This window comes from Penicillium coprophilum (assembly GCF_028826855.1).
Source record: "Penicillium coprophilum strain IBT 35676 chromosome Unknown utg000004l_segment0_segment0, whole genome shotgun sequence".
NCBI classification, from domain to species: Eukaryota; Fungi; Ascomycota; class Eurotiomycetes; order Eurotiales; family Aspergillaceae; genus Penicillium; species Penicillium coprophilum.
Window position 1 is genome coordinate 4,200,165 of NW_026622723.1, and position 25,853 is coordinate 4,226,017.

The window sequence follows — 25,853 nt, forward strand, 5'->3', positions numbered from 1 at the left end:
GCGTCTCAGATTCAGGAACGTCCTTAGAAGATATCGTTCTCATCGCCTGTTAGCATGGCCCTCAGTACTGGAACCATCGCTGCCCGATTGCGTTCCTGATAACAGATTCCGGCGGTGATAACACTGAATCTACAGCACTTCCGCTCCAGGGTAAGACCATTCCTCTTCTTCACATGCGTGTTCATGGTCGCTAATCACGCGTCCACAACTAGGCGCCCATCATGCATCAACATCCCCGATCATCGGCGGTGCCCTCTCCGGCGCCAAACTTCCCCCTCAGACCGACAGCTCGGGATGACCGCAAAGAACAAGAAACCGCCCCGAGCTCCCCAACCGTCGAGATGGGATCTAATTCTACAAGGGGGCTGGGGATAGAGCCGGGGCCTCAGCCGTCTGAGCAGGGGAGGAGTGCGGCACTGGGAAAGGAGGCCCTGACCCGGTTAAATCAAATAATATCGGTATCGTCGCTCAGATCGCCCCTCCAATGGGCTTATCAGGATGGCTTGTTGATGGCTAATCTTTGGTTCAACAGAATTATCATACAAAAGCTGCTTTGATTATCCTGCACTCACGAGTTGTACTGCCTCCCTCCTATAACAAGGGCTCTGAGTCCCCAAGAGTCAACCGCTGGGTATGTTTCCATCTCATGGTCGGGTTTGGGATGCTTTTTGGAACGGTCAACCACGGTCAACCATATAAAAGTGACAGAAGCTAATTCTATTTCGGTCGCTTTAGTTCAATGTTGAATTAGACGATACAGATGCCCTTCGGGAACCCCTACGACCTTGGAGAACATGCGATGCAACGGACAATCGACCACCACCCCTCGTTATTGAAACATACCTAGACACAAAGGGTCTCACAAATAATCAAAGTTTGGTGATTCTTGATGAGAATGGGAAGCGTTGGGATGTGCGCGAATCGCTCGCGGCGCTTGCGGGCACCCGTGCAAAGCCCTACCAATCGAAAAATGACGAGATTATATTGGAGCGGTGGAGAATCGAGTTGGGAGAGTCCTCAAGTAGGCTTCCGGCGGATTTGGGCTCTATTTTGCCGACTGTGTATAAGAAAAGCATTGTGCTCTTCCGATCCTTATTTACCTACTCCAAATTCTTGCCTGCATGGAGATTCTCTAAACGCAACAAAAAGTTGCGGCAGAGTCCGGCTCTCCAAATCAAGTACCGTGTGGTAGATGGAAGCGCTGCTCCTGATGACCTCTCGCTGGATCATTTGACAGCCCCGTTGAGTGAGGGAAGCGAAAAAGTGGTTGACACCTACGGCTTTGGGGTCACAGAGTCGCCCGCAGGTCCCTTTTCAGTTCAAGTCACGTATCGGACGAACTGCGATTTCCGCGTTGACGACTCGGAAGCGCTCCTGAGCTCGCGATTCATGGGAGCCGACGACGAGATCTTTCGGCCATCGTTGCCTTCAGATGATACCAACCGCCCAAATCCTGAAGTTGGTTCTGTGCCAGTGGAGAGGAGGACCGTTGAAAATCCAGATTGCACACGTGCATACGGCAGCCTCTCGACCTTCCATCAGGTTGGCCCAACAACAGGTGCAAGTCCTATATCAGCACTTCGTGCAATGAGAGATTCGGGCGCGGGGTCTCCATCCCCGACCGACTCACCTAAGAGACTCCTTCCCCCTGCCAAAGTCGTTCCTTCAGGACGCGCTGCGCAGATTGCTGGCGAAGGTGGAGGCTCAAGCTTTCCACGCCGTCCTTCCATTTCATTCCAGCCCTTCAAAGCCCCCCTCTTTCTGCTTCCCCAGCTTTAGCAGACTCTCCCTTAGGTGTGTCTCCCCGTAACTTGTCTTCACGCATGCCCACAGGAACGTCTGCCGATTCGCGTGTTATGCCACCCCCTTCTTCTGCTGCTTCAGCGCGCAGACCTATAACCATTGCCTCCGAGCAAGCTATATCATTCTCTAATTCCGCATCCCCCAAACCTGCTCCGATATCCCGGTACAGCAGTTCCTTCAGTCACCGACGAGGTCGCCTTTCTGCGGGGGCAAACAGACTGGAAGACGACAACTCCAGTGGCCGAGCCAGTGCGACATCATCCAATGCACAACCCGGGTCCGGCCTACTCACAGAAGCTACAGGCACGAGTGCGGAATCCATTCATGCAGATGACGAGAATATATCAGATTTCTTAAAGATGCTTGATTCGAAGAAGGACCTAATGAATTCATCTACCTCCGCATCTATTCAGCCTGGCTCTAGGCAGCCGAACCCCACTGCAGCAGCCCTGGCCCGCTTCCGCGGTATGCGAGATTCCAATGCCGCGTTGTCCGACTCGATGTCACAGTCTATGCATATGCATCGGTCTTCCATTTCTTCGAGCAAGCAACTATCAGGAGTCCCGCCAATGGTTGCGGGCACCTCCATCTCCACAGCTTCTTCTCCTGGGAAACCCATATCTCCTCATACTCCCCACACTCCTGCTATCCGCTCTCGGCTGAGTTCGAACAGCGTTGCGGATGATATCGAAACCGACCACCGCTCAAGAATCCCTCGTATACAGCACGACTCGCCGCTGGAAGAACATCCTGGCATGGAAACTACGCGAGGACCTTCCTCTACCGCAGGTGCTATCGATATCCCAACATCGCCGCGGATTTTCGACCCTAACTACCGTCGCTCGAGCTCTGCAGCTCTGCGCCGGCCGATAGTTACAAGCGAAGATGATGAAATCTTCCCATTCGGCATGCGCAGCCTCAGTCTGGGGGCCGACGAGCCCTCAAACACCGCTCCGAGCGCTACTCAACGGCAGAACGAGTCCCAGAAAAACCAACAATCACCGGCTGAGGACCCAAGTGGCCCATCAGGCTCTGCCACGGGCCCGTATCGGGACAGTGCATCCCTCCGCGGGCAGATGTCTGGACCAACCAGCGCCTCAGTCTCCTCCAACCCCCATGTCTACCAGCCCCGATTCGCCAGCTCCCGTGGCCGCGGCTACTCAGGTGGGCATTCCCTCAGCTCGGCATCGAGCAGCCTCGCCCGGGGCGCTAATCTCGCCCCGCATCTGGCGGAACGTGACCAGGACCGCGATGGCAACGCCAGCGGAAGCAACAGCGGAAACTCCACGTTAGAGATCCGTCGAGGCTCTGCACAGCGACCAGGCACGGGTCGGACGCTGTCCGCACAAGCTCCAGATGACGACGAGCCGCTGCTTTTCGCCATGAGTGATTTCGGCGCCTCGCGGCGCAGCCTTGATGAAGGTAGACATGGGAATCACGGTGGGGCTGAATCAGCCGCTGGGTCCCGGCGTGGTAGTGGGAGACGGGGAGCAGGGCTCCCGGGCTTCCATGTTTGGTCGTGAAGTATAAGTATACATGGTCATTTTATTGATGCTTTTGGTTTTCTATTCTATCTCAACCTCCCTCGCCTACCTTCCAAACATCTATCTTATAACAGTGCGGTTCTCTTAGGCAATTGGTCCTTGTTTTGATTTTCAACCACTTACTACTTGCGCGGTTGGCTGCCAGTGATTTCATAGACTGAACACTCCAATCACAGATTGTTCGTGCGATGTGCATAGAGATTGGGTCTTATTGTTTCGTTCTGGGCGTCTTGTTTATCTCTTTCTTGTTCTTTTTTCTTCACTTTCACTTCACTTTCCATTTTCGAAGTTCTGGGATTTGCTTTGCTAATCTAGCATCTTCCCCTGCATGATTGATACGACCTGATGGTTTTTTTTGGCGACCGACGCTTTTTCTTACGACTATATGATTCTTGATCTATTTGATGATGTTGGCGGTTTTGACTTGGTAGAGCTAAACTATCTATTAAAAAAATTGAAACATTTGTGTCCGTTGCGATAATTGTACCAGGCTGTGACTAGTGAACAGAATACCAACTGAACGACCAGGGCCTCTAAACGCCGCAGATGAATTGTTTGATCGGTTAGGGAGGTTGAGATCATAATCATTTATCTGTAGACGCGCGTGACATGAAGACAATCTTGTTTGTTAGTATGGCTCTAGGTTGGAAAAATATATCGACAGTCTCATAACGGGTTAGACTTATATCTGTAAGACGATAAAGGTAGAACAGCTCTATATTGAGAAAATTATTCTCCTAGAAAGAATGCTGCCCGACTACTACTCTGGCTTCGGCTTCAAATAAATATTCAGCATCATGACGAAAATAGTGCTCTATATGCAGCGAAATTCTGCAATAACCCATAAGATCTATGCAGTTGATCAACATGGAAATATGCACGCCATTGCAAACAAAGCCGTCCAAGTACGGAGTGTAGTGGAACAAGATCGCGAAGCAGCGAGCAAAGATACTTTACATAGTATGGTTTCTCGGTGCTTCTCGCAAGGGGAATACTCAGGTTGGAAAATCTCTATGGACAATTTTCACAATTCCCATGACAGTTCCTCTTCTCGAGCTACAACCAGTGTCATTATTATCAGTTTGAATACGCGCCTTAGACCTCGTATTAGCCTGTGCTGGGCAGAGGCCACTTGAAATGTAGATGGAAAAGAAATATTGAAGAAAGAGACAAATGATTTCGTTACGGATCATGGGTATTCCATGGAGACATCTAAATACATTGAACATCCAATTTTTTTACCCTTCTAACAAACCTCGACTTAACACGCTTATGCGATGTAGGTAGAGGCCGACACGTCACCACCACGGCCGGTCCAGTTAACGTGGATATCCTTGCCCTCGGGGAAGGTCTCGCTGGCGTTCTCGGGCTTGATGCGGAAAGTGTGGGCACCGAAGTAATCACGCTGGGCCTGGAGCAGGTTGGCGGGCAGGTTCTTGGAGCGGTAACCGTCGTAGAAGCTGAGAGCAGTAGAGAAGGCCGGAGCGGGGATACCCCACAGAGCGGTCTTGCTAATCACGTTACGCCAGCCGTTCTGGGCGTTGTTAATGGCCTTGTTGAAGAAGTCGTCAAACAGCAGGTTCTCAAGGTCGGGGTTGTTGCGGTAGGCATTGGTGATATCCTTAAGGAAGACGGAGCGGATGATGCAGCCACCACGCCACATGAGAGCAATGGAAGGCTTGTTGAGCTTCCACTTGTACTCCTTGGCGGCCTATATCAAAGACGGGGGTTAGAAATTGACTATCAATGAGGCTGACAATAATGAACTTACGTTCTGGATGAGCATGAAGCCCTGAGCGTAGGAGATAATCTTGGAAGCGTAAAGAGCCTGCTCAAGGTCGTCGACGAAAGCCTGCTTGTCACCCTCGAACTTGGGGGTGGGACCGCTCAGGATGGTGCTGGCACGGCCACGCTCGTCCTTGAGGGCACTGAGGCAGCGGGAGAAGACAGCCTCACCGATCAGAGTGACGGGCATGCCGAGGTCGAGAGCGTTGATGGCGGTCCACTTGCCGGTACCCTTCTGGCCAGCCTTATCGAGGATCTTGTCAACAAGGGGAGTGCCATCGTTGTCGTTGTAGTAGAGAATATCACGGGTGATCTCAATCAGGAAGGAGTCAAGAACACCGGTGTTCCACTTGGCGAAAACATCACCAATCTCCTTGGAGGAGAGACCAAGACCGCGCTTGAGGATATCGTAGGCCTAAATCATGTCAATTGGTTGCTTGAGCGTATTTTGCTTGAAAGATTGTCTTACCTCACAGATCAGCTGCATATCACCGTACTCAATACCGTTGTGGACCATCTTAACGTAGTGACCAGCACCCTCGTCACCGACCCAGTCGCAGCAGGCCTCACCGTCGCTCTTGGCGGCGATGCTCTGGAAGATGTCCTTAATGTGGGGCCAGGCATCCTCGTTACCACCGGGCATGAGAGAGGGACCGTAACGGGCACCCTCCTCACCACCGGAGACACCGCTGCCGACGAAGCTGATGCCCTTGGAGGAAAGGTACTGAGTGCGGCGGTTGCTGTCGGGGTAGTGGGAGTTACCGCCGTCAATGATGATATCACCCTTCTCGAGGAAAGGCAGAAGGGACTCGATGAAGTCATCGACGGGCTTGCCGGCCATGACGAGGAGCATGATGCGACGGGGGCGCTTGAGCTTGGCACAGAACTCCTTGATGGAGTGGGCACCAACGATGGACTTGCCTGTATTATTATGAGTATTTTTGGAAAGCAAATAGGAGCTGTCATTCTCAGTGAAGCATACCCTTGGCCTCGTTCTCCAAGAAACGGTCAACCTTGGCAGTTGTGCGGTTGAAAGCGCAAACGGTGAATCCGTGATCAGCAACGTTCAGGATCAGGTTCTGGCCCATAACGGCCAGACCGATGAGGCCGAAATCAGCACTGGGAGCAAAATGCGCCGGAGCACCGACATTGATGCCGGCGAGACGGGCGCTATAGTCAGCGATCAATGTCTCTTGTCAATAGCTGGGCAAAAATCACAATGGAAATGAGAACGAAGGGACAGCCGTGGGCTTCCGACAAAGGGCTTTATCTCCATTGGTATCATCTTGCGTGAGCTTCTATCGGAAGACTTCCAAATAGAGCGGTTGCACGATGTCTGAGAAGCATTGAAGATCCATGCGCTCTCCCCAGGATGCAGGGAGGTGTAACCGGGAATTCTGGAATTGGTGGAGAGGGAAGGAAGATCACTTACACAGCTTGGTCAGCCATGACGATGAGATGTGAGATAAGAGGGTGAGTTGGGGAAAAAGATCTAGAGAAGAAAAGGAAGATGAAGAGGGGGAGGGGTGGGAGAGAAGAAGAAGTAGCAGTGGCCCGGCTGACGGAGCAACTCTTCCGTCATCTTTGGGTGGGACATACCGGAGTAACGTGTACCTCACTTGTTATTACTCTCTCCGGTGTAGCGCCAAGTATTAGATACAGGAGCAGAGTCGTCCGGTGTCCAACCCACTTTTACAAAAGCATTATCCGACCCGATTTCAATTACATACTCCGTACTTAGATAGCCTTGTAGACTTATATGTGATTGGAATAGCTTTTCTATGCAATAGCGGGGCATGGAGGGGTAGCTTGAGAACGTTGAGAATTGACATGTGTAGATGTACATGTGGGATATTAAGTATCCGATATAGATCATGATGGAACAGAAATTGGATCATATGTAATCCATGTAATCCATCGAAATCATCCGAATCAACTTGTCCACGCATCGGTGAACTGTTCTGGTAGAAACGGAGAAATCACTTGCCGATGAGTTCATAGCCCGCTACGTACGGGCTAGGCCGCTTTGGGACTAGAGTGGGGGTTACATTTGATCCATGAGTCAGCAGTCTGCTTATGTCACTACTGAGTCAGAAAAGCTTGATCGAGTCATGTGACACAGCGCCATGGCCTAGCCAGCGCATTCAGATACAAAAGTCATTTCTCATTAAACATCCTGATCGAGCGCAGTTCTTGAAGACGCGCATTGTACTAATCATCCAGCCTTATCATATTCATCATTTGCAAGCCGTGCAACGCTTCGCCCCTTGCAAGTGCACATCCTTCGGGTGCCTATCTTAAGCGTCACGTCTGGCGACTGACTGCGGCGTCAGTCAGGCCCTGAAGGTACGTTGCAGTTGCTACTTTGCATCTAGCATTCTCTCTATCTCTCTCTCTCTCTCTCTCTCGCGTGTCTCATTTCTCTCGTTTCCCTTTTCGAATATCCCATTCATCATGTCCCTTCCGCCTCCTCCAGGTCTCAAACAGACTCCCTCGTCGCTTCCGCCCCGCCCACCTCCATCCTCCAGCACTGCGCAGCCTCCCGCCAATGCTGCAGGCCATGGCAGATCTCGACCAACAGGCTACAGCGCCTTCACGGCGTTCCAGCCGCGCGCAGTAGCCTCTAGTCAACCACATCGCGCCAGTAGCCACTCGGTATCGCATCCTCCTGTCTCTGCTGCCGGATACGCAACACCCGCCAACAGCTACGTCAATCACTACCAGCAACCTCAGGCATACCAGAGCGCGCCTTCCTACTATGGACAACCTCAATACGCTGACAACGCATACGGCCCGACCGTCCCACACATTGCGAATCCCTTCGGATCTACGCCCAACCAGTCCAACACGGGGTTCCCACAAAACAGCAACGCCCCTGGCTTCGATGCGGAGACTGAAGCTCAAATTGCGCAGTGGCAGAGCGCCTACAACAAACCCATTGACGATTCCGCCAAGCACCAGCCCGGCTCAGGTGTAAACACCGGAGCTGGAACCCCCACTGTCGGCGCCGGCACTCCTATCCCCCAGGCCGAGTCACAAAAGACAGTCATTCGTTCGGGTGGAGGTGAAACATGGACCGACCCCACCCTCTTGGAGTGGGATCCGGCACACTTCCGTCTTTTTGTGGGTAACCTTGCAGGCGAAGTGACGGACGAGTCCCTGCTGAAGGCATTTTCTCGCTACACATCGGTCCAGAAAGCGCGTGTCGTCCGAGAGAAACGAACGCAGAAAAGTAAAGGCTATGGATTTATTAGCTTCAGCGGAAGCGAGGATTACTTCAAAGCGGGACGAGAAATGCAAGGGAAGTACATCGGTTCACACCCAATCTTACTACGCAAAGCCGAGACCGAGGTTCGCCCAGCTTCGAACCCCAAGCATGGAAAGAAGGGCAAAGGCAAGGGTCCCAGAGGAGACAACGCCGGAGCAGGTGGAGCCGGTGGAAAGGTGAAGCACGATGGAGTCAAAAAATCCGCCAAGACCAAGGGCGGCTTGAAGATTCTGGGTTAAGTCTATGGATGCGACCGGTAATTTCTGTCATGATACCACAACAGATTTTTACATCAGGTGTTTTCCCCCTATTATTAAATATGTATATTATTTGATTCTAGAGAATATAAGAACGATTTGCTCGATGACAGGTCCCATTGTCTTCAGGATAGATCACGTGACCACATCGTTGCCTTGGGCCTTCAAGTCTCATCTTGCATGGACTTCCACCTCTACTTCCGAGGTATCACAGTAAGACCTTCCAAGATTAAAACACCCGTCTTTGAATATTGTTTCATTGTGTGCATTTTTTGGTTCACTTTAGTGCTGTATCTAGGAGAATAAAAAGGATTAACAAGATTTCGATTCTAGTAAAACCAGCTTGACATGTGCACGGCTGTTCTATGTATTCAACACAACTGCTTTATAGTGTACATATGATAGCTGAAATAACTTGAGAATTGCTTTAGCAATTGACTTTTCCATCATACAGAGTACAGAGTACGGAGTACTCCGTAGATTATTTGAAGTATTCCATGTGGTGCCTAGCCACTGTTAGTACAACACATCCCCAGCCCCTCTAAAAACACATGGCTGGGAAAAAAAAGTCCTGTTTAAAACCCATTCACATTCCAGATCCTATTCTCTTTATCTCTCCCTTCTCACATTCTTACGATCTCTTATCTCACTTTTCTCGAAAAAGGAGAGTTGTGTGTTGCAAACAGAGCCTAAGGAGGCTGTATACTGTATACAAACCCGCATTGCTGCCCTGTACACGGCCTACCATCTTGATCTCCACGCCTTTATACCTATCCTATCAACTCAACAAGCAGCGATCAAAGCTCTCTACACACCTTGCAAATCATTTACTCTACTTTTCCATCACGATCTGTTGATCGTTCCCACCCAAGATGGTCCAGCGTAACATCACCATCGCGATCATCATCATCGTCCTCTTCCTCCTTCTTGCAATCGCGGGATTTGCCATTTGGGCGGTAAACAACCATGTCTCATTCTTCTCCAAGAAGAAGGAAGCCGATTCAGAGAGTGCGGACGGGTAATAAGCCAGAGTAGCAGCAAACACTGCACCCTTGACCTAAGCCTTGGGTCTCGCCTTACAGGCATTGATTGCCTCTCTTTCTCTTGGGAACACGCACACATACACGAGCACACACACAAACATTTACGACCACGACATTTTCTGCGACACGATACCCTTTCTTATGGCATTCATTATCTGCCACGATGACGAGCTGCGTTACGAGTCTCTTACGTTGACACACGCCTTTTTTGTACAATTGTTGGCGATTGGAAGCAATCAGTACATAGTACATACGCTGCTTTCGATGTTATCTTTTTTTGGGGTGTTTTCAGGTGGGAGTTAGGGGTCTTTTCTTTCTTGAATGTACTTTGGACGAGGACTTCATTTGGTGCATATTTCTATTGACAGCTTGAAAATATCCTTAGTTAACAAAGTCTCGAAAATAACTTCAATCCATCTCTTACATCTTTTCAAATTTGAATCAGAAGTGAAAACCAAGGACACATTGGTCAGACGTTAAGATGTATCCATTGCTATTGCGCAGAAGATTTTAGCCTTCTCGATATTTTGACAATCATGCACAATAAACAAAAGGAATTCAAATGCACTGCCTCCAAGGGTATACATATCTACCCAAACTAGGTAATAAAACATCCCACCACCGAAAAAGCCTTAACATACATGAGATCCCAAAATAAATAGACCATAACGCCCCAGTATTAAGATGCCTCGCTCAAAAAACATAACTCAAAAGCTCTTGTGCGCGAAGAGCCGTGGCGACATGCCAAGGCAGTGTATTATTTTGTACACTGCATATGCCCTTGGCCCGGGCAAGACAGCCCATGTCCCGATACATACTTAAGGTATCCTTGAGGACGTTATCATGAGATGGAGGAGGACGTGAGGAATAGATGAGATTGACGGAGATTGCAAACACGCCGTCGCCATCAGTAGCGCCTTTGCGGCGGAGGAGATACCCGCTGCATAAGGCGGGTCGGAATTCGGTGAGGTGTGGAGAGCTGTTGAGTCGGTGTGAGAGGATGGCTAGCCAGGAATCATCGCAGATATCAGTGAGCACGGTCTCTGAATCTGTTTCAAGTGACATGTCTGTTGGCGTGGGGGCATTGTAGGCAGCGGGACCGGCGCTGGTTGGAGTGGCTGCATTGCCTGATTGTTCGGGGGATGCAACGCTGGCACTTGGGTTAGGAGTCGAGACAGGGGTCGACAAGGACAGTATATTCAACATAGCCATCGAGATGGGCGGAACTGGTGGCTCAAGGATCAAGTCGGGAATAGTGTTGACAGCTAGGATGGTCAATTCCAAGGATCCGGGTTTTGACTTGTTGTGCTGATCTGCTAGACTAGCCCATGCTGTTTGGATGTGTTAGCGATTTGCCCTCGATATCAGAGAAGATTAAAATGCAGTACCTTCAACCTCATCGGTTTCCATAGGCTCGGTGGTTGCTAGTTGAACTTTCCATCGTGCTTGGAATTTGTCCATGATGTGTTTCGTCGTAGCCCAGATTTCATTCCTGACCTCGGAAATTGGTCTGGCGCCGCCCGACTGGCGATACCGCAGACAGTAGGACATGGTTCTTTGTATGGAACCTGGCAGATCAGACCATGCCACCGATATCCAGCGTTGATCAAGGCTTTTGGAATAGGCAATGTGAAGACTTCGCCCATCTTGAAGCGGCGAAGATCTTTCGGGGGCAAGCCGGAAACTGATGGCTCTCGGGAGAGCGTCAGCCAGAAGCATTGGTGGCGCGCAGAGCAGCGGGCTCATATCGCCATCACTTGGACGGCATCGACTGTAGACTTCCAGGGCTAGATTCAAATAATCTGTCTGCGGGGGTATAACCATCGTCTCGCTCGACATGACGAATTCCAGCGGAATTATCTGCAGAACAAGCTCGTTAGAAATACGAGTCTGTCTTCGCTCGGAACCGGCTATCAATTGCTGGAAAAGATGCCAGAAGGCGGTGCAAATATCTGCTAGTGCCGCAGCATGCGTAAATGGGTTGATGATGTAAACAACATGATTATCAGCACTCGCTGAGGATTGTGAGAGCTCCGAGCCTTGAGAATTGTTAGTATAATCCATGACCGTAGGTGAAAGCACATACCAAGCTGTTCGCATGTTTTCTTCAGTACCTGCATCATAGATTCATAACTAGATGTTTCAGATTGCCATGGCTTCAGCCCGTCTTCAAATGCCACGGACTCGTCTCCTCTCATATGGGTTCCAAGGTTGCAACTTTGGTAGAGAAGACCAAACCGTCTCAGGAACACATCGGCTGCCTCTGACGCAGCTTGTGGATGAATGCAATAAGCAGAAATGTTTTTTGGTCCATGGGCAGGCTCAAGACCAAACGTTTCCCAAAACGATACAGCCGGGGGAAGAGCCTCCAAGTATGCTTTGCCTCGACGCACACGTATGTGGGGCGCTGATAACTTAGAAATGAAGCTTTTCGGGGTATCTTTGGGCGCTGGTGGATGTTGGGGCGGTTGCTGTTGCGGGTGGTTCGTGATAAATTCGTCCTGCAATGATGTGTATCTTTTGAAGTCCAATTTACATGCCTCGCCCAAGAGGGTTGTGTCGTCGAGAATTTGCAGTGGAAGAGACTGGCCCTCGAGATCAAAAAGACCGATTTGCCCATCGAGTGGATGTTTGAGGGAGGACTGTGTGATTTGGTCGACTAGGAGTTGCGCAATTTCAAGCTGACCTTCACGGCGAAGAAGTGCAGGGAGTTGTTGGGGTGGAAATGCCGAGAAATAACCGGTTAAGGTCCAATCTGAAAAGTTGGCTAGAAAATTGCCGAGGAAGGTAGAGTTCTCGGCTGCGTATGCGGGACTTGGTTCTGTACCGGGCATTGTCTTCTCTTGGGATGCAATTGACATCATGTCAGATTCTGAAGGGGCTCGTTTCCGCTTCAGAGAAGGCACCAAGGGCATGGCCGCCGGCGTTGAAACGTGCTCAGACATGATTTCGATACTGTCATCGCTGCTGTCACTGCTCACCGATGCTGATCGTGGACCACCTTCTGAGTGAATGAGAGAGAGACTGGTCCTGTCCCGTTCTTTAAAAGAGCCAGATGCGTTGGCGCTGACTCGGTCACGGTGAGGAATGCCAATCGTGGGTATGGCAGAGTTCTGATCTAACGTGTCCACCAAGCTACCACCGGAGAACCAGAATTTGCCAGTTGCTCCGTACTTTTGATCCCAATCATCGAGTTTCTTTTCAAAGGCCACTGGGTGGTAGTGCCCTTGGCCCCGGTTATCTGTAGGCTGTTGATGACCCTCTCCTTCGGGTCCTGGAAATAATATCTTTTTCACCTCTACTGGACTCAAGGGGGACTGATCGTTTGACCTGCGCGATCCATAGGCGAATGAGCTGGTTCTTCGGGGGCCATGGGCCCCACAGATGACTCTAGGGCTTCGTGGTGTACCGGGGATGTGTGTGCCTCATTTGTTTCGACATGAGTTGAAATTTCCTGTGGCTGATTGGGGAAGGGTTCTTCATGAACCATGGGCTCGGCCTCCGATCCACTCTGAGGATGAGATGCTTCAAGAGCTTCATCTGGATTCTCTACTCGAGAGTCACCGTCCATGTCATCGAAACCAGGGTCATCAAAAAAGCTGAAGTCCGCATCGGTGATACCTTTCGACCCAAAATCTCTTTCGTTCATTTCTCCGAAGAGGTCTTCTTCGTCACTTGCATCATATCGGCCAGTGCCAACCCCGATGCCACTATTCTGGACGGGTGATATATCCGACCCCGATGCATTTCTTCTTGAACCTCGTTGCGTTGCATGAGGTAGTCCAAAGTCAGAGTCCTCAACAAAAGTATCAGATGGGTTTGCATTGTTCAATCCAACTGCTGCAGCTCCGTCCGGGGGAGTTGGGTAAACAAGATTCGTGCTTTGCAAATCGGGATACTGCGCGATTCGGGATAAACTCTCTATGCTTTCCAAGGTTTCGGCCTTGGGTGATGATGGCATTTCTTGGTCTTTTGGTCGTGAGTCTTGCGTGTTAGGAGTATTTTGGGCAGTTTGGGTAATATGATCTAGCTTGAGAGAGCCCACCATTGTTGACCATCGCTCTGCGAAATCTAAGGGTTCGTCACGAAGGGAAGTTTGAGACCCGGAAGAGAAATTTGATGAGCTAGCCCTTCTGAAGCAAAATCTCGCTGGCCATAGCATGCGTTTCAGCGGTAGTGCAGATTGACTATCATCACTCTGTCGCCATGCTTCCCCAGCAAGCCTTGCGAAAAATGGCTCCCAAACCTCCACTTCGACCCAGGGCTCTTCATCAATTGAGTTAACATGCAAGCCAAAATTCCGTAGCCACTGCAAAACATCCATTTTCCATTGAATTCTTTTTGCAGACAGATTCCCAGGGGCAGGGAAGCTCAGAGACGGGACGGTTGGCGAGTCAACATTAGCCGTGACAAGCCTAGCAATAGTCCCGTTTGGGGATAGCCAAAGATCAGTTCCAGGCTGTACGTCAATTATTTCGGCAATGTTCTCGCGTGGACTGCATAGCCGCATTATGCCCGTTTGGGATATAGTCTGAGCGGAAACGGTTATTGTTCCACTCATAGTTAGCTGGATGTTGAGTGTAGTCAAGCAAGAAGTAGAGAGAATGCTATCATTGTTGACATGCGGAGTTTCGTATCCCGACTGTTCGGCGGCAGTGAAAAGGGTGCGTGATCCGAGAGGCAGAGCACCATGGCGTCGAATCAACTGGAGGCCAATTGAACCAGTGACAGCAGATATAAAAGAGGCATAAATGGCCGCTGAACTGCTATAACCATCTTGACGCCGAGATGAGGGTTGGCTCTGGTTCGGTCGTGGCTGCCCAGCGGATTGGGTACCATGCTGACTCTGGTTGTCGGACGACAGACCTTTCACCAAGTCTAGTGACGAGACGCTTCCAAATGCAGAGACTATTGTAATAAGATTAACAATATGGCCTTGGATGAATATTAAGTTGATCATAGACATACCTTTCAAAGTTGTCGTGCCGACGAGGATTTTATTCGATTCCGCGTCACTTCCCCTCACATACAAAGGCTTTAAGCTTTCAAACTCGGGGGTAGGGGAGAATACCCAAAGCCCTAGACGTCTTGGGCATGACGCGAGGCAATTTAAAACTCTCAGTCGAGCCTCTAAATCTTTAAGACGACTCAAGTGCTTGAGAATAGTGTAGCCGTTGGCGGGGCCCTCCTGTGGATTATTTGTGATACCAGCTTCTTCTGTGTATATTCTCCAGTGAATATTGGAGAATCCATCCTGATGACGCGTTAGCACGCTAATGTATACTAGATATTACAACACTCACAATAAGATGTATGTTGGTGTTTGCGCCGCCAGGGAAGTCCATAATTCAACGGTCGCGGACAGCCCCGGAAGCCTTTAAAGATAGATGATATTTTGAGGCTGACTCTGGAAGTCATTTCCAATCGCAAATTGCATGGTCTGTGGCAAGGAGCGAAAGCGCATATCAGAGAGATCAACAAACAGCGAATACATTAGCTGATTGATACCATGTTGCGCGGGATGAAGCGGTCAACAAAGACTAAGATGTCTGGCACAACACTCTCGCTTGTCTGAACTTAGCACTCCAAATGAAACAGCAATGATTTAACCACAAGGCTCATCGCATGAAGTTAACAGAAAGTTGAAATGCGTAATTCCGGGGGACGTTCGCCAGGGACAACTTGAGCCAATCACCAGGCCGGGTTATCACGTGATCGCTATCAGCGGCTTTTTATCGTGGTTTTTTTTTTATCTTTTGCAGGTTTGCTTTCGCCGACACCGATAGGTTGCAAATAAGTTGCAAATCAGCTCAAAACAGCTGGCTCGGCATTCTTCACATCAGAATACACCAGCATGAAGCTGTCCAATCCATCCGAGGTCCCGGTATATACCATATCGGGATCAGACAGTGCTCGCCCGCTTCCCGAATGGCTTGCCAGACGGCGAAAGCGCAGCTTGAAAAATGACCCCGAGTATGCGAATCGTGTTGAATTACTGCAGGACTTTGAATTTGAGGAAGCAAGTCACTGTGTCCGAGTCAGTGAGGACGGAGAATGGGTTATGAGCACAGGTTCGTACTTGGTCACCATCTTTTCTTCAAGAGCGCATACCCTAACACTATTCCTCGCAGGAACTTACAAGCCCCAAATCCACACCCATTACCTTCCGCAATTGTCACTTTCATGGGCGCGCCATACCAGTTCGCTCAATACCACGTTCATCCTTCTCTCTTCCGACTACACCAAGTCCCTCCACCTCCAGTCTGATCGATCTCTCGAGTTCCACACTCCCTCAGGCTGTCATTACACTACCAGACTTCCCAGGTACGGACGTGACATTGTTTATGACCGCCAGTCGACTGAGGTGCTTGTTCCTGCAGTTGGTGTCAATCCAGATGGTATGGGAGAGGTCTACCGATTGAACTTGGAGTTGGGCCGATACATGCGGAGTTTTGAGATCGATGTTGGAGGTGACGATTTTACATCCACGGGTGGTGGAACTCTCCAAGGTGGAATCAACACAGGATCAGTCAACACTGGTGCTATTGCAGAGGAGAGTCACAATTTGTTGGCATTTGGAACTTCATTGGGAACAGTTGAGCTATGGGACCCTAGGGCTAAGGGACGTGCTGGAGTGCTGAGCCCACCCACATCAGTTGGAATACACGATGAGCGAACGGAGATCACGGCTCTAGAATTCAATCGCTCCGGTATGACCCTTGGAACTGGCTCGTCTAATGGCCTCATTCACCTCTACGACTTGCGTTCACCCGTTCCCTTCCATATCAAGGACCAAGGATATGGGTTCCCTATTCACACTCTCCAATTCCTCGAGCAGTCCTCTGCAACACAAGCTGCGACAATCGAACCCAAATTGCTCTCGGCTGATAAGCGCATCATCAAGCTCTGGGATATCGAAGATCAAAAACCTTGGACCTCTGTTGAACCGGCTGTGGACATCAATTCTGTTGCTTGGTGCAAGGATAGCGGCATGCTCCTCACTGCCAATGAAGGCCGACAGCAACACTCATTCTTTATCCCGCAGCTTGGCCCCGCGCCGAGATGGTGCTCATTCTTGGACAACCTGGTTGAAGAGATGGCCGAGGATCCAAATGACCCCAGCGCATTCAAGTCTGCCCAATCCGGTTCTGTTTGGCCCGGTTTCACACTTGTGCCCAGTGAAGAGGTCGCGAAATGGGACGCCAAGCTCATCAAGGCCGGCGGAGAACCCATTGATTTGGCAGCTTACATGCAGTCAGGAAAGATGGTACCTTACTCTAAGGGCTATCAGGTGTCGAACTTTGTTTATAACTCTATCACTGGGTTGTTCCCCGACACTGAGAACCCCAGAGCGAAGAAGGTGGCGGAAATTATGAACAAGGAGCGGGAGAGCCGTATCCGCGGCAAGAAGAAGGTTGCTGTCAAGGTGAACAGGAGATTGGCCGAGAGGATGCTGAACGCAGAAGAGAAGAGGGAGCGCAAGCATGCCAAACGCCTATTGGAAGGCTCGGGCGACCAGGAAATGACCGATGCTGCTGCCGAAGGCGAGGTCAAGAAGGTATTGGGTGGCGGCCGTTTCGCCCAGCTGTTCGAGGACCAGGATTTCGCTGTCGACGAGACCTCACGCGAATTCCAGCTGCTGAACCCCAGTACGGTTCCCCAGGCTGCTGCCTCATCAGCTCCGAGAAAGGAGCGTGGCTTGACGGCAGTCGAGCAAGAAACCATCGACGATGTGCCCGGTTCAAGTTCCGACTCCGACTCCGACAGCGAGGCGGAAAAGCCCGCGAAGACAACAGCTTCCAAAAAGATCTCTTCTGCAGACTACAAGCGGACGAAGCGGCCTCCGCCTCGTATGCAGGTATCTTCCTCGAACCAATCCCACTCCACCCGGGACCGCTCCTTTGGTTCCCGTGCGCAGAACATGAAATCAAAGCCAAAGCCTGCACGACGGGTTGGTGTAGTCGGCGAGCAAGAAATGAGCTTCAACCCGGCCGGGAAGCCGAAACGCGCTGCCCCCGAAGTGCGTTACGACAAGACCGACACATCATTCCGGTCCAAGGAACGCCGCAGTGCTTCCAACAACACTTTCCGCAACATGTAATATGTTTTGCCATTATTGGCCCTTTCTTGTGCCATTTTCTTGACATCATATGTAAAACCTTGTCTAGCCAAGAAGTTATCTTGCCCAAGGTCTACGAATCATGCTCTTGGACCTTTGATCCTCGTCACTGGGTCGAGTCTTCTTACAGGCACCCCTCTCCACTGCCGGGCATTAGGATCAATCACATTGGCAACCTTCATTGCTCTCATGTGCAATTAGGCGCTGTGTGAGGTGGTGCTGTGTTGATCCCAGGACCACACTTTTTGAACCTATGGCAACTTTTTCAATACCCTATTTGCACACTATCTCACCATCATAGACAGCTTTGGTGTGACGCCCGAGAATTCAAAGCTCTGGTGCACATATTTTTTTTGAATGACCACTCTGTATCTTAATGTCTCAAAAGCGATGCCAAAACTCTTGAATCTCATTCAGCTATTTTTTTTTTCCAATTGAATCTACCGACACTCTTCCGACACTATCCCTAGTCAGTTGTACAGTAGATGACTCACCATGCATACTTGGAAGTAGAGACTCACATCATGGGGCAAAATAACTTGGTCGTTTGTTTAGTATGCCCATTCGAGACACTCAGTATCCAAATATATTGCGACTTGTGGCAGACTCGGTCGTGTTGTTAGCTGCATGATTGATTTTAAGGTGTATAGGTCTGAATGTAAAAAGCTCATTTCCCAGCATAAGATTCATGAATTAGACTCCAATTCTGTCTATGGGCACATTCGCGATCGTTAGAACTAGGTGAGCTTGAAGGGGCAAATACTAGATGGTGAGTTTTGATGCATTGTATGCAACGGTGTTCCTCGATGTTCAGAGTATATCGGAATCTGAAACGGAGGGTCCAGAAGTCATTGCCGTTTAACCGACTTCGGTAGAAGGGGTAAAATGATGGGCTATAAACACATCAGATCTACCATATTGTATTGCATATATTACTGACCCTAAGATTATCATTTTAGACTAGTTTCCTAAACAGAATGGAGAACGAGAGGTTGAATTCTAGGCAACATACTCCGTATAGCGCACCATTTTCCTAATATGGAAACCGATAACATATTAAATATCCCCATTGCACTGGTGTACTACTCACTATGTATAGCCATGTAATTGGTTCGATTGAAGTCTCCGAGAACAAATGAAGTCCCCGCAATACCCACGTGGGCTGTCATATTAGATCTGCTACCATTTCCCTTTCATCTCAACGGTTGCCCAGGAGTACCGAGTACGGAATAGACATTTCGCAGTTCCAGACAGATCGAGAGCAGATCGATCGGATTCCGCGTTTTCTGGCCCCCACGTGAAACAAAACGGGACCGGGGGGCATTGAGCAACTCCGTAAAGACAGCAATCTTCTATCCACTCCAGTCCACCATATTTACTTCATTGAGATCGGCGGTGGCGGTTGTACTCTGAGCGGGTCGGGATGGTGCTCCATGCACTTTGTACTAGCGATGATCATGGGATACTTGAATTATTGGCAATATTTATCAAACCTGTAACCGAGAAATGAAGGCTTAGGCATAGGTTATCTATGCCTAAAGCGCTAGTTCGTAATCTCACGCAATCACCAAAAGAAAGATCATATCTGGATACTTCTCAATAGATGATTAGTTGGAAAGATGACTGTGACTCTATATGAAGTACTCCATACCATACCTAGACTTGTATAGAGAGAATTCGAGAGACGATAAAAGAAGATCTGCAGTTGATTTGGCCTTCAAAACATTCCAACCCCACCGGTTTCGGTAATAAAAACCGAGACGTCCTGATTTAGGCATGTACACGGGCATGATGCACGGGAACCCCTGAATAGAAGGTCCTTATCAGCCCCCAAACCACTCCGTACTCCCGTACTATATTAACCCTTGGCACTTGAGAGCCTTTAGCCAGAAACTACCGTGGCAACCCTGGTCTAATGCGCTGGATCAACAGACTCTAGTCCCTCTAGCTAGAAAAGGACTACGGTGACGGCCTTATTGATCCAAATAGTTCGGGACTATGTCCCGGTATTCTTCTAAATACCGAGAACATCTCCGCACGGAACACGGAGTACGGAAGTACAGAGTAGAGCCATTTTGGCAAGGGTTTCACTTCCAAAAGCCCAGACACGGGAAGACTGCCCCGTAAGACAATATTTGTAGTGTTGGCTGAGCTGAGATGGAATTTCTTTTTGTCCCTCTTTGTATGCAGATCGCTGGAGCGAATCCCAGTGGTCATGACAGCGTCTGCAATAGCACTCACGTGTCTCCAATTACCTACCCATTGGGGCAACTTATGACTTGGTGTCCAATTTTACCAATACTCCGTACTCCCGCATCTTGATGTGTACTGGCTTTGCCAAGAGGTCGAGGGGCCGGATAGTAATATATCATGTCTTTCCCGAGAGTAAGCCCTGATATGGGTGTTTTAACGCGACAACTTCCAAGCCCAATAGTGTCTCAGGTGCTTTTTGATAACATGTCTCAAGCTGAATTACCCATCTCGGATGCGGTGTGCGAGGTCCCGCAACCGCCATGTTTCTGTCCGAGAGTGCAACGGAACAAGGTGAGAGGCTAGAACACGAGAATGACAAGATACGTATGTGTTCCATAGGTATGTACAAAATAGCCTTGGACTTATGTGAGAGTTGAACCTACGATGTACATGCTCACAAAATCATATGATGTTTCGATATCTCTTTTGATATTGCTGTGGCCTGGATCATGTTGAGTTTCCTTTTCTAGACCCAAAGTCTCCACTGGCATACTGCCATTGTTGCCTCCACGCTCACATGGCTTGGGGGGCAAAGTAAACGGGGATATTATCACAGCCAAATCGTATGTATCCTTCTGGGGGTGATTCCACTGTACTTTTAATAGCTAATGTTCAGCTACTGTTTCTGCCAAAGCTTGAAACTCTAAACACTTGAGGATTGAGGAGCGCAAATTCAGAGTGGAAGGAAAATCCCCTAAAATTGCTTAATTTTTCGATATGTCACCCACCATCCAAATCGAGACCCTGCCTGGGGAGTAGAAAAAAGGAACAGCAGAATGTATCCCACATGATGCAAATCAAACCGAATTTCAAAGACAGAAACAAACGCCGGTTGTTCTCTGGGAAGAAAACAGAAAATCTAGAATCCACGTCCGCGACCACGACCGCGGGGGGGACCTCCACGGCCTCCACGGCCTCGTGGACCGCCACGGCCACCACCGCGACCACGGTCTGTCTCCTTGCGCGCCTTGTTCTTCGGCTTGGGTGCGTCGTCAACGAGAAGGGTATCAAGGGGAAGACTGTCAGGGAGGATATAATAGCGAATCGTGGAACCGCGGATGTTGATAGTGTCGAGAGAAACGGGGTCACGGCCCTTGGGGGTCATCTTGACAGCCCGGAGGGAAGTGTTCATTTGAGGAGAGACAGACACAATAGTGCCGTGAAGGATTGTACCTAGATGATGGGGTTCCAAGTTAGAGAACGCAGTTCTTCCAACCATTTCGAGTATTGGAATATTTGAGTGGGGGGTTAGGTTGGGGTTTGCGGAGATTGCGCGGGGGTTCTTACCATTCTTCAGCTCAACGGTCACCGTCTCGTTGGCGCATTTCATCAAAAAGCTATAAATATCATCAGACGTCAGCAGGAGTGGATTTGATGGTGCTTGGTGCGCCAGGCGGAGCTGGTGATTGCCGCGCATAGGAAATAATGATCACATACCGGACGAGTTTCATGGTGAATCAGTAAGCTGTAAGCTGAAGACGTTCTCAATTTGATATGAATTGTCAAAGCACTAGCAGATAGCTAGAGATTGTGGGGACAAAAGACGCGTTGGTTTTGGGATGCTGTTGGACCAAAGAGCCAGAGAAGATCTGATCAGGTAAGGCCAATCACGTGATTCCAATTTCACATCTGATTCGAGTTGCGAGGTTCAGATCCGACCTTCTCTATAACAAGGGAACCTTGTGCTGGATATGCCTACTGAATTATACTACATCAAATTTTACCAGCATTGTTCCATCTTCGACATACTTGTCTGAGGCAATGCTTAACCTAGACCAATCTTCCATCAGTCCAACTGTTGAGAAATGTCGAGTTTCTACGCTATCTAAACAAAATTGGACCTTCGGTCCTTGCCAGTAGGCAAAGTGATCAAAATTGGCGTGTGCTTCGACGAGTCTAGCCTTTGGAGAAGTTCCATGAGCTGTAACGGCGTCCATGCACTCATATTTGATATGCAGCTGAGCGGTGTGTCAACATTGCATCGTATCTCATAGGATCAACGGGAATACCATGCTCATATTTCTCCTCGAGCGCTTTGGTCATTGGTCTGAGGTTGGGCAGAGTGATATGATGGATATCGCGGCGCATATCTGCAAGTTCGGCGATTCTCGTCACTTTGTCACCGCACCTTTTAACCATTTCGTTTTCGAGAAACCCCAGAGACTCACAGAGTGAATGGATAGATATGCCAGATCCCGGTATATGAAGTCAGCAAGCCATACTTGAACAGTACAGCCTTGTAAAAGTAAACGAGGCCACATATACGTAGGAACGAGACCCCCAAGCCCGTCGGATGCAGAAAAGAAACCAAATCAATAGAAACCAGAGCGGCATTGAACAGGTTTGATAAGGCTGTTCCTCTCCAATTTTGTCATTATAGATAGTCCCAAGCCCCAAAAGTCCGGAAATCCACAAAACCCGGCTTTGAAAGAAATGTTGAGAACATAACCCTTATTTTCTACGAACTCTTTACTCGGCCACGAGGAACAGAACGATCAACCGTGCATGATATATTAATATGACCAGATGATATACACGGATACATGCATATTTGATCTATGATCTCCAATGCAGAAACCGCACATGTCTTTTGAGCAAACTGATATAACTGCGGACCCCCTGTGGAGTGAGCCGATCAGCGATTTTTTAGCAAGCGCCCTAGTCCAAAGAGCTTAGGGAAGTGACAAATTCTTAGGACGCTAAATTCGAGAACACCATATCATGAATTCCCTGGCAAATTACAACTTGTCTTGGCTGTGTTTTTCTGTAACAAGCTCCACCATTCCTTACAGCTTTGCCATCTTGATACACGACTGCCTACAATAGTCACCCAGCATTCCGGATATTGGTCCATTTTATCCAAGAGTAATTTCACTCCGTACTCCGTACAAAAGTATTTTGAAGCTAAAACGGACCGCCCGAGAGCCTGGTTCTACTAATCCTTACTAAGATGGGATTATCTGGGGCCGGAAGTCTTAGCATTTGCCTAGGGCGTCTAATGCTATCATTTATGTACCTAGATGGGGACTTCGGTACTTTTTAGGTTCTTTAAAAAAACATACATATACTATATAGTCTACATTAGGATATCTGTCATATCGCTCATAACATGTCATCTCCTTTTTCTTTTTTTTTTTTTTTTTTTCTCCAACGGCGCGTTTGTGGGGGCCAAGACTGATAGGGGGACAAGCATCGGGCCGGGGATGGCGGGCTCTTGACTTCATCTTACTGACTTTTTCGTATTTCAATTATGTTTCCCTTTCAAATTGTAGAAATTTGGGCGTATCAGCCACGCACTAGACTATCGAGAGCGTCATGGCCCCCAATCCGCCCCCATTTACTATAATGGGGCTAGAAACCAATGCCCAGGCCAAGATTGTCATCTCCCTTGTTTAAGAGGATCATTACTGTACACACTATGGCCCCAGTCGCAATCAGTTCCGAGACCTTTTCCCGCATATCCTCTTGTTTAACCCGCCATTTGTGGGGGTCAAATTCCCGACTCAGGCTCGTGATAGTTACCATCGGCCCACCTCATATGAAGATCCTGGGATTACTTTTTTTTTTCTTTTTTCTTGTCTTACTGATCTTCTTCTTACAGAACCAACAATTAATTATCTATCACAGATGCAATGAAGATGGTGAACAAGTGGGTAGTGGGAATAAGAGTAGTTGAGTAGACCCGGCACTGATGCATACCAAGTGGCGCACAGGAAATCTAGAAGTTGGTTTTTTTTTTCTGAACTTGTGGGCCAGCAAGGCTACCCAACGGGAACCTCTCAGATCAGAAAACGATTGCGGGGGTCGCTAGTAAACGCCCATGGCTGGATATGGGCTCTTAAATACTTCATCGCGCCCGCTCTGTGCCCCCCAATTGAAATCCTCACAAAGCTTTCGATTGACCATATTGACGACATATATAATTGGGATATCAAATTGTATGTTGGACTTCTCTTATGAGTGCCGTTCCCATTATACTTCCTCTCCCTTCCCTCCACCTCGATGCTTGCAATCTCACAGGTCTGGAACTTATATAGTTCCTAATGTTCCCCGGAGGCTCTGGCTCACAGGAACCCTTTTCTTCCAGCAGGTATCAATCAAATCCACCAAAACTCACGGACTCGCAATCCAACGTTCGGCCTTTGTGTCCACTGATCCAGTCGGTGGAGACTTCGGACTTTTCAGAAGGCATTCTTCCTGGACCTGACTCTCACTGGCCCATTCACCCCATTCAGAGTTCTATTTCTTCTGTGCAAGGCGGTGCACAATCAACACAAGAATTTGCACTGGCGCTTTCCTCACATCACTCCACGAAGCTGGACACCACGGATCAGCCTCACAATCTGACAGGATCGAACTATTCACCCACGGGGTCAATACCCCTGTCTTCTATCGAGGACACAACTGCCATTAAGGAAGAGATTGATTCGGAAGATTCACGGTGCGTCAAACCAAATCGTGAGAAACGACATAATTTCTGTGCTGACTAGGGCATCCCCTCAACAGCGGCCTTGGCATCTCATCATATCCCATGTCAGTAGCATCAGACACTTATTTTGCTGGCCCAATGCAGCAGAACACTCATCGTACGAAGTTTATCCAGACGCGGGTTAAGTGGTGTTGACTGACGCTTCCAGAATATGCGTGGACAAACCGGCCTTATCAGCCTTTGCAGCCGCCATCAGGACAAATGAGTCCGTCATTTCCACCTTCACATCCCTTATACTCTTCGTCGAGCTATCCAATGGGCTATCCCGGCCATACAAACGTGCCAATGCATGGATACCAACCGCAAGAATCTCAATTACCGGCTTCTTATCTCGCAGGACCTGGCAATCCTCCCCGTCACAGCCAGGCTCGAAGGTACTCCGATTGATTACCTGTCCTCGAAACATACTAACATCTCGACTTCAGTCCGCCTATCGCCCGTCCCTTCCACCCTCAATCTGCTTCGAGCACTCCTCAGCCCGGGCAGCCTCTCATGACATCGTATGTTGAATGAACCACCGCTCGAAGGATAAAAGTCCAATAACCCGCTTACTGACATCCAACGGTAGTCCTCCTTATATGATAAACCAACCTGCCTACTACTTTCCCGACACATCATCCATCCCGTGAGTCGAGAATCGATGAGCTTGAAGATTGTAGCCTTACTGACCAGAAACCAAACCATTAGATCACACCCTGCCTCCACCAGCTCTCACCCACCATCGACAGCTGCTCCCGAGCCAATTTATTCTTCACCAGAATCAGCTGCTGCTACAGACTCTGACCATCCAATCCGAGTGCTTAGCTTACGCCCGCGACCGCAGTGCTGGGACCATGGCTGCAATGGTCGTGAGTTCTCAACATTTAGCAATCTCCTCCGCCATCAACGAGAAAAGTCGGGAGTGGTAGCAAAGGCTGAATGCCCAATATGCGGCGCGGTATTTACACGTACAACCGCACGCAATATCCATGTTGCGCAGGGCAAGTGTAAAAGCTCAGGCAGGGAATCATCCGCTGAGTAGATGGGTATACGCACTATTATGATTTTCGGCGTTAAAGCGAAGGCGCTCGGCTCTAGTAGGACTGGATTCCTCCTTATGTATGTGTATTTGGGGAAGCAAAGTATTCTCTGAGAGAAACATGCCTGGTCTAATAGAACTTCTCGTACATACAATTTCTTGGCACCGGACAAACGGCCACGTGATGCTTCGGCCCGTGCCATTTGTGAGTCAGTTCAACGGCGTCACAGATCATTCAATTCTACAACAATGCCTTATTTTTCTCAAGTCTTTT

At 49.2% G+C, this 25,853-nt stretch overlaps 7 protein-coding genes across 7 annotated transcripts; 4 read left to right on the forward strand and 3 right to left on the reverse strand.

Moving 5' to 3' along the window:
• Positions 1 to 221: 221 nt before the first annotated feature.
• On the forward strand, positions 222 to 3,326 carry N7500_006032 (uncharacterized protein; the record flags this gene model as incomplete). The annotated part of the gene is made up of 4 exons (XM_056677176.1): positions 222 to 458; positions 533 to 631; positions 736 to 1,696; positions 1,795 to 3,326. 4 exons carry the CDS (start codon positions 222 to 224, stop codon positions 3,324 to 3,326), a joined length of 2,829 nt encoding a protein of 942 aa, XP_056532176.1.
• Positions 3,327 to 4,617: 1,291 nt separating this feature from the next.
• On the reverse strand, positions 4,618 to 6,581 carry N7500_006033 (NADP(+)-dependent, decarboxylating phosphogluconate dehydrogenase; the record flags this gene model as incomplete). Its single annotated transcript, XM_056677177.1, has 5 exons — positions 4,618 to 5,058; positions 5,119 to 5,547; positions 5,602 to 6,053; positions 6,115 to 6,251; positions 6,565 to 6,581. The coding sequence occupies 5 exons, from the start codon at positions 6,579 to 6,581 to the stop codon at positions 4,618 to 4,620; spliced, it is 1,476 nt and encodes a 491-aa protein (XP_056532177.1).
• Positions 6,582 to 7,586: 1,005 nt separating this feature from the next.
• Positions 7,587 to 8,639, forward strand: N7500_006034 (RNP domain protein; the record flags this gene model as incomplete). Its single annotated transcript, XM_056677178.1, has 1 exon — positions 7,587 to 8,639. One exon carries the CDS (start codon positions 7,587 to 7,589, stop codon positions 8,637 to 8,639), a length of 1,053 nt encoding a protein of 350 aa, XP_056532178.1.
• Positions 8,640 to 10,393: 1,754 nt separating this feature from the next.
• N7500_006035 (uncharacterized protein) lies at positions 10,394 to 15,045 on the reverse strand (the record flags this gene model as incomplete). The annotated part of the gene is made up of 6 exons (XM_056677179.1): positions 10,394 to 11,031; positions 11,089 to 11,739; positions 11,787 to 12,974; positions 13,031 to 14,608; positions 14,669 to 14,954; positions 15,004 to 15,045. 6 exons carry the CDS (start codon positions 15,043 to 15,045, stop codon positions 10,394 to 10,396), a joined length of 4,383 nt encoding a protein of 1,460 aa, XP_056532179.1.
• A 509-nt stretch (positions 15,046 to 15,554) lies between these two features.
• On the forward strand, positions 15,555 to 17,801 carry N7500_006036 (WD repeat NOL10/ENP2 family protein; the record flags this gene model as incomplete). The annotated part of the gene is made up of 2 exons (XM_056677180.1): positions 15,555 to 15,771; positions 15,832 to 17,801. 2 exons carry the CDS (start codon positions 15,555 to 15,557, stop codon positions 17,799 to 17,801), a joined length of 2,187 nt encoding a protein of 728 aa, XP_056532180.1.
• A 3,130-nt stretch (positions 17,802 to 20,931) lies between these two features.
• Positions 20,932 to 21,523, reverse strand: N7500_006037 (mRNA splicing protein SMD1; the record flags this gene model as incomplete). The annotated part of the gene is made up of 3 exons (XM_056677181.1): positions 20,932 to 21,245; positions 21,360 to 21,409; positions 21,510 to 21,523. The coding sequence occupies 3 exons, from the start codon at positions 21,521 to 21,523 to the stop codon at positions 20,932 to 20,934; spliced, it is 378 nt and encodes a 125-aa protein (XP_056532181.1).
• A 2,592-nt stretch (positions 21,524 to 24,115) lies between these two features.
• N7500_006038 (uncharacterized protein) lies at positions 24,116 to 25,582 on the forward strand (the record flags this gene model as incomplete). The annotated part of the gene is made up of 6 exons (XM_056677182.1): positions 24,116 to 24,513; positions 24,579 to 24,658; positions 24,710 to 24,935; positions 24,987 to 25,061; positions 25,130 to 25,186; positions 25,249 to 25,582. The coding sequence occupies 6 exons, from the start codon at positions 24,116 to 24,118 to the stop codon at positions 25,580 to 25,582; spliced, it is 1,170 nt and encodes a 389-aa protein (XP_056532182.1).
• Positions 25,583 to 25,853: the final 271 nt, after the last annotated feature.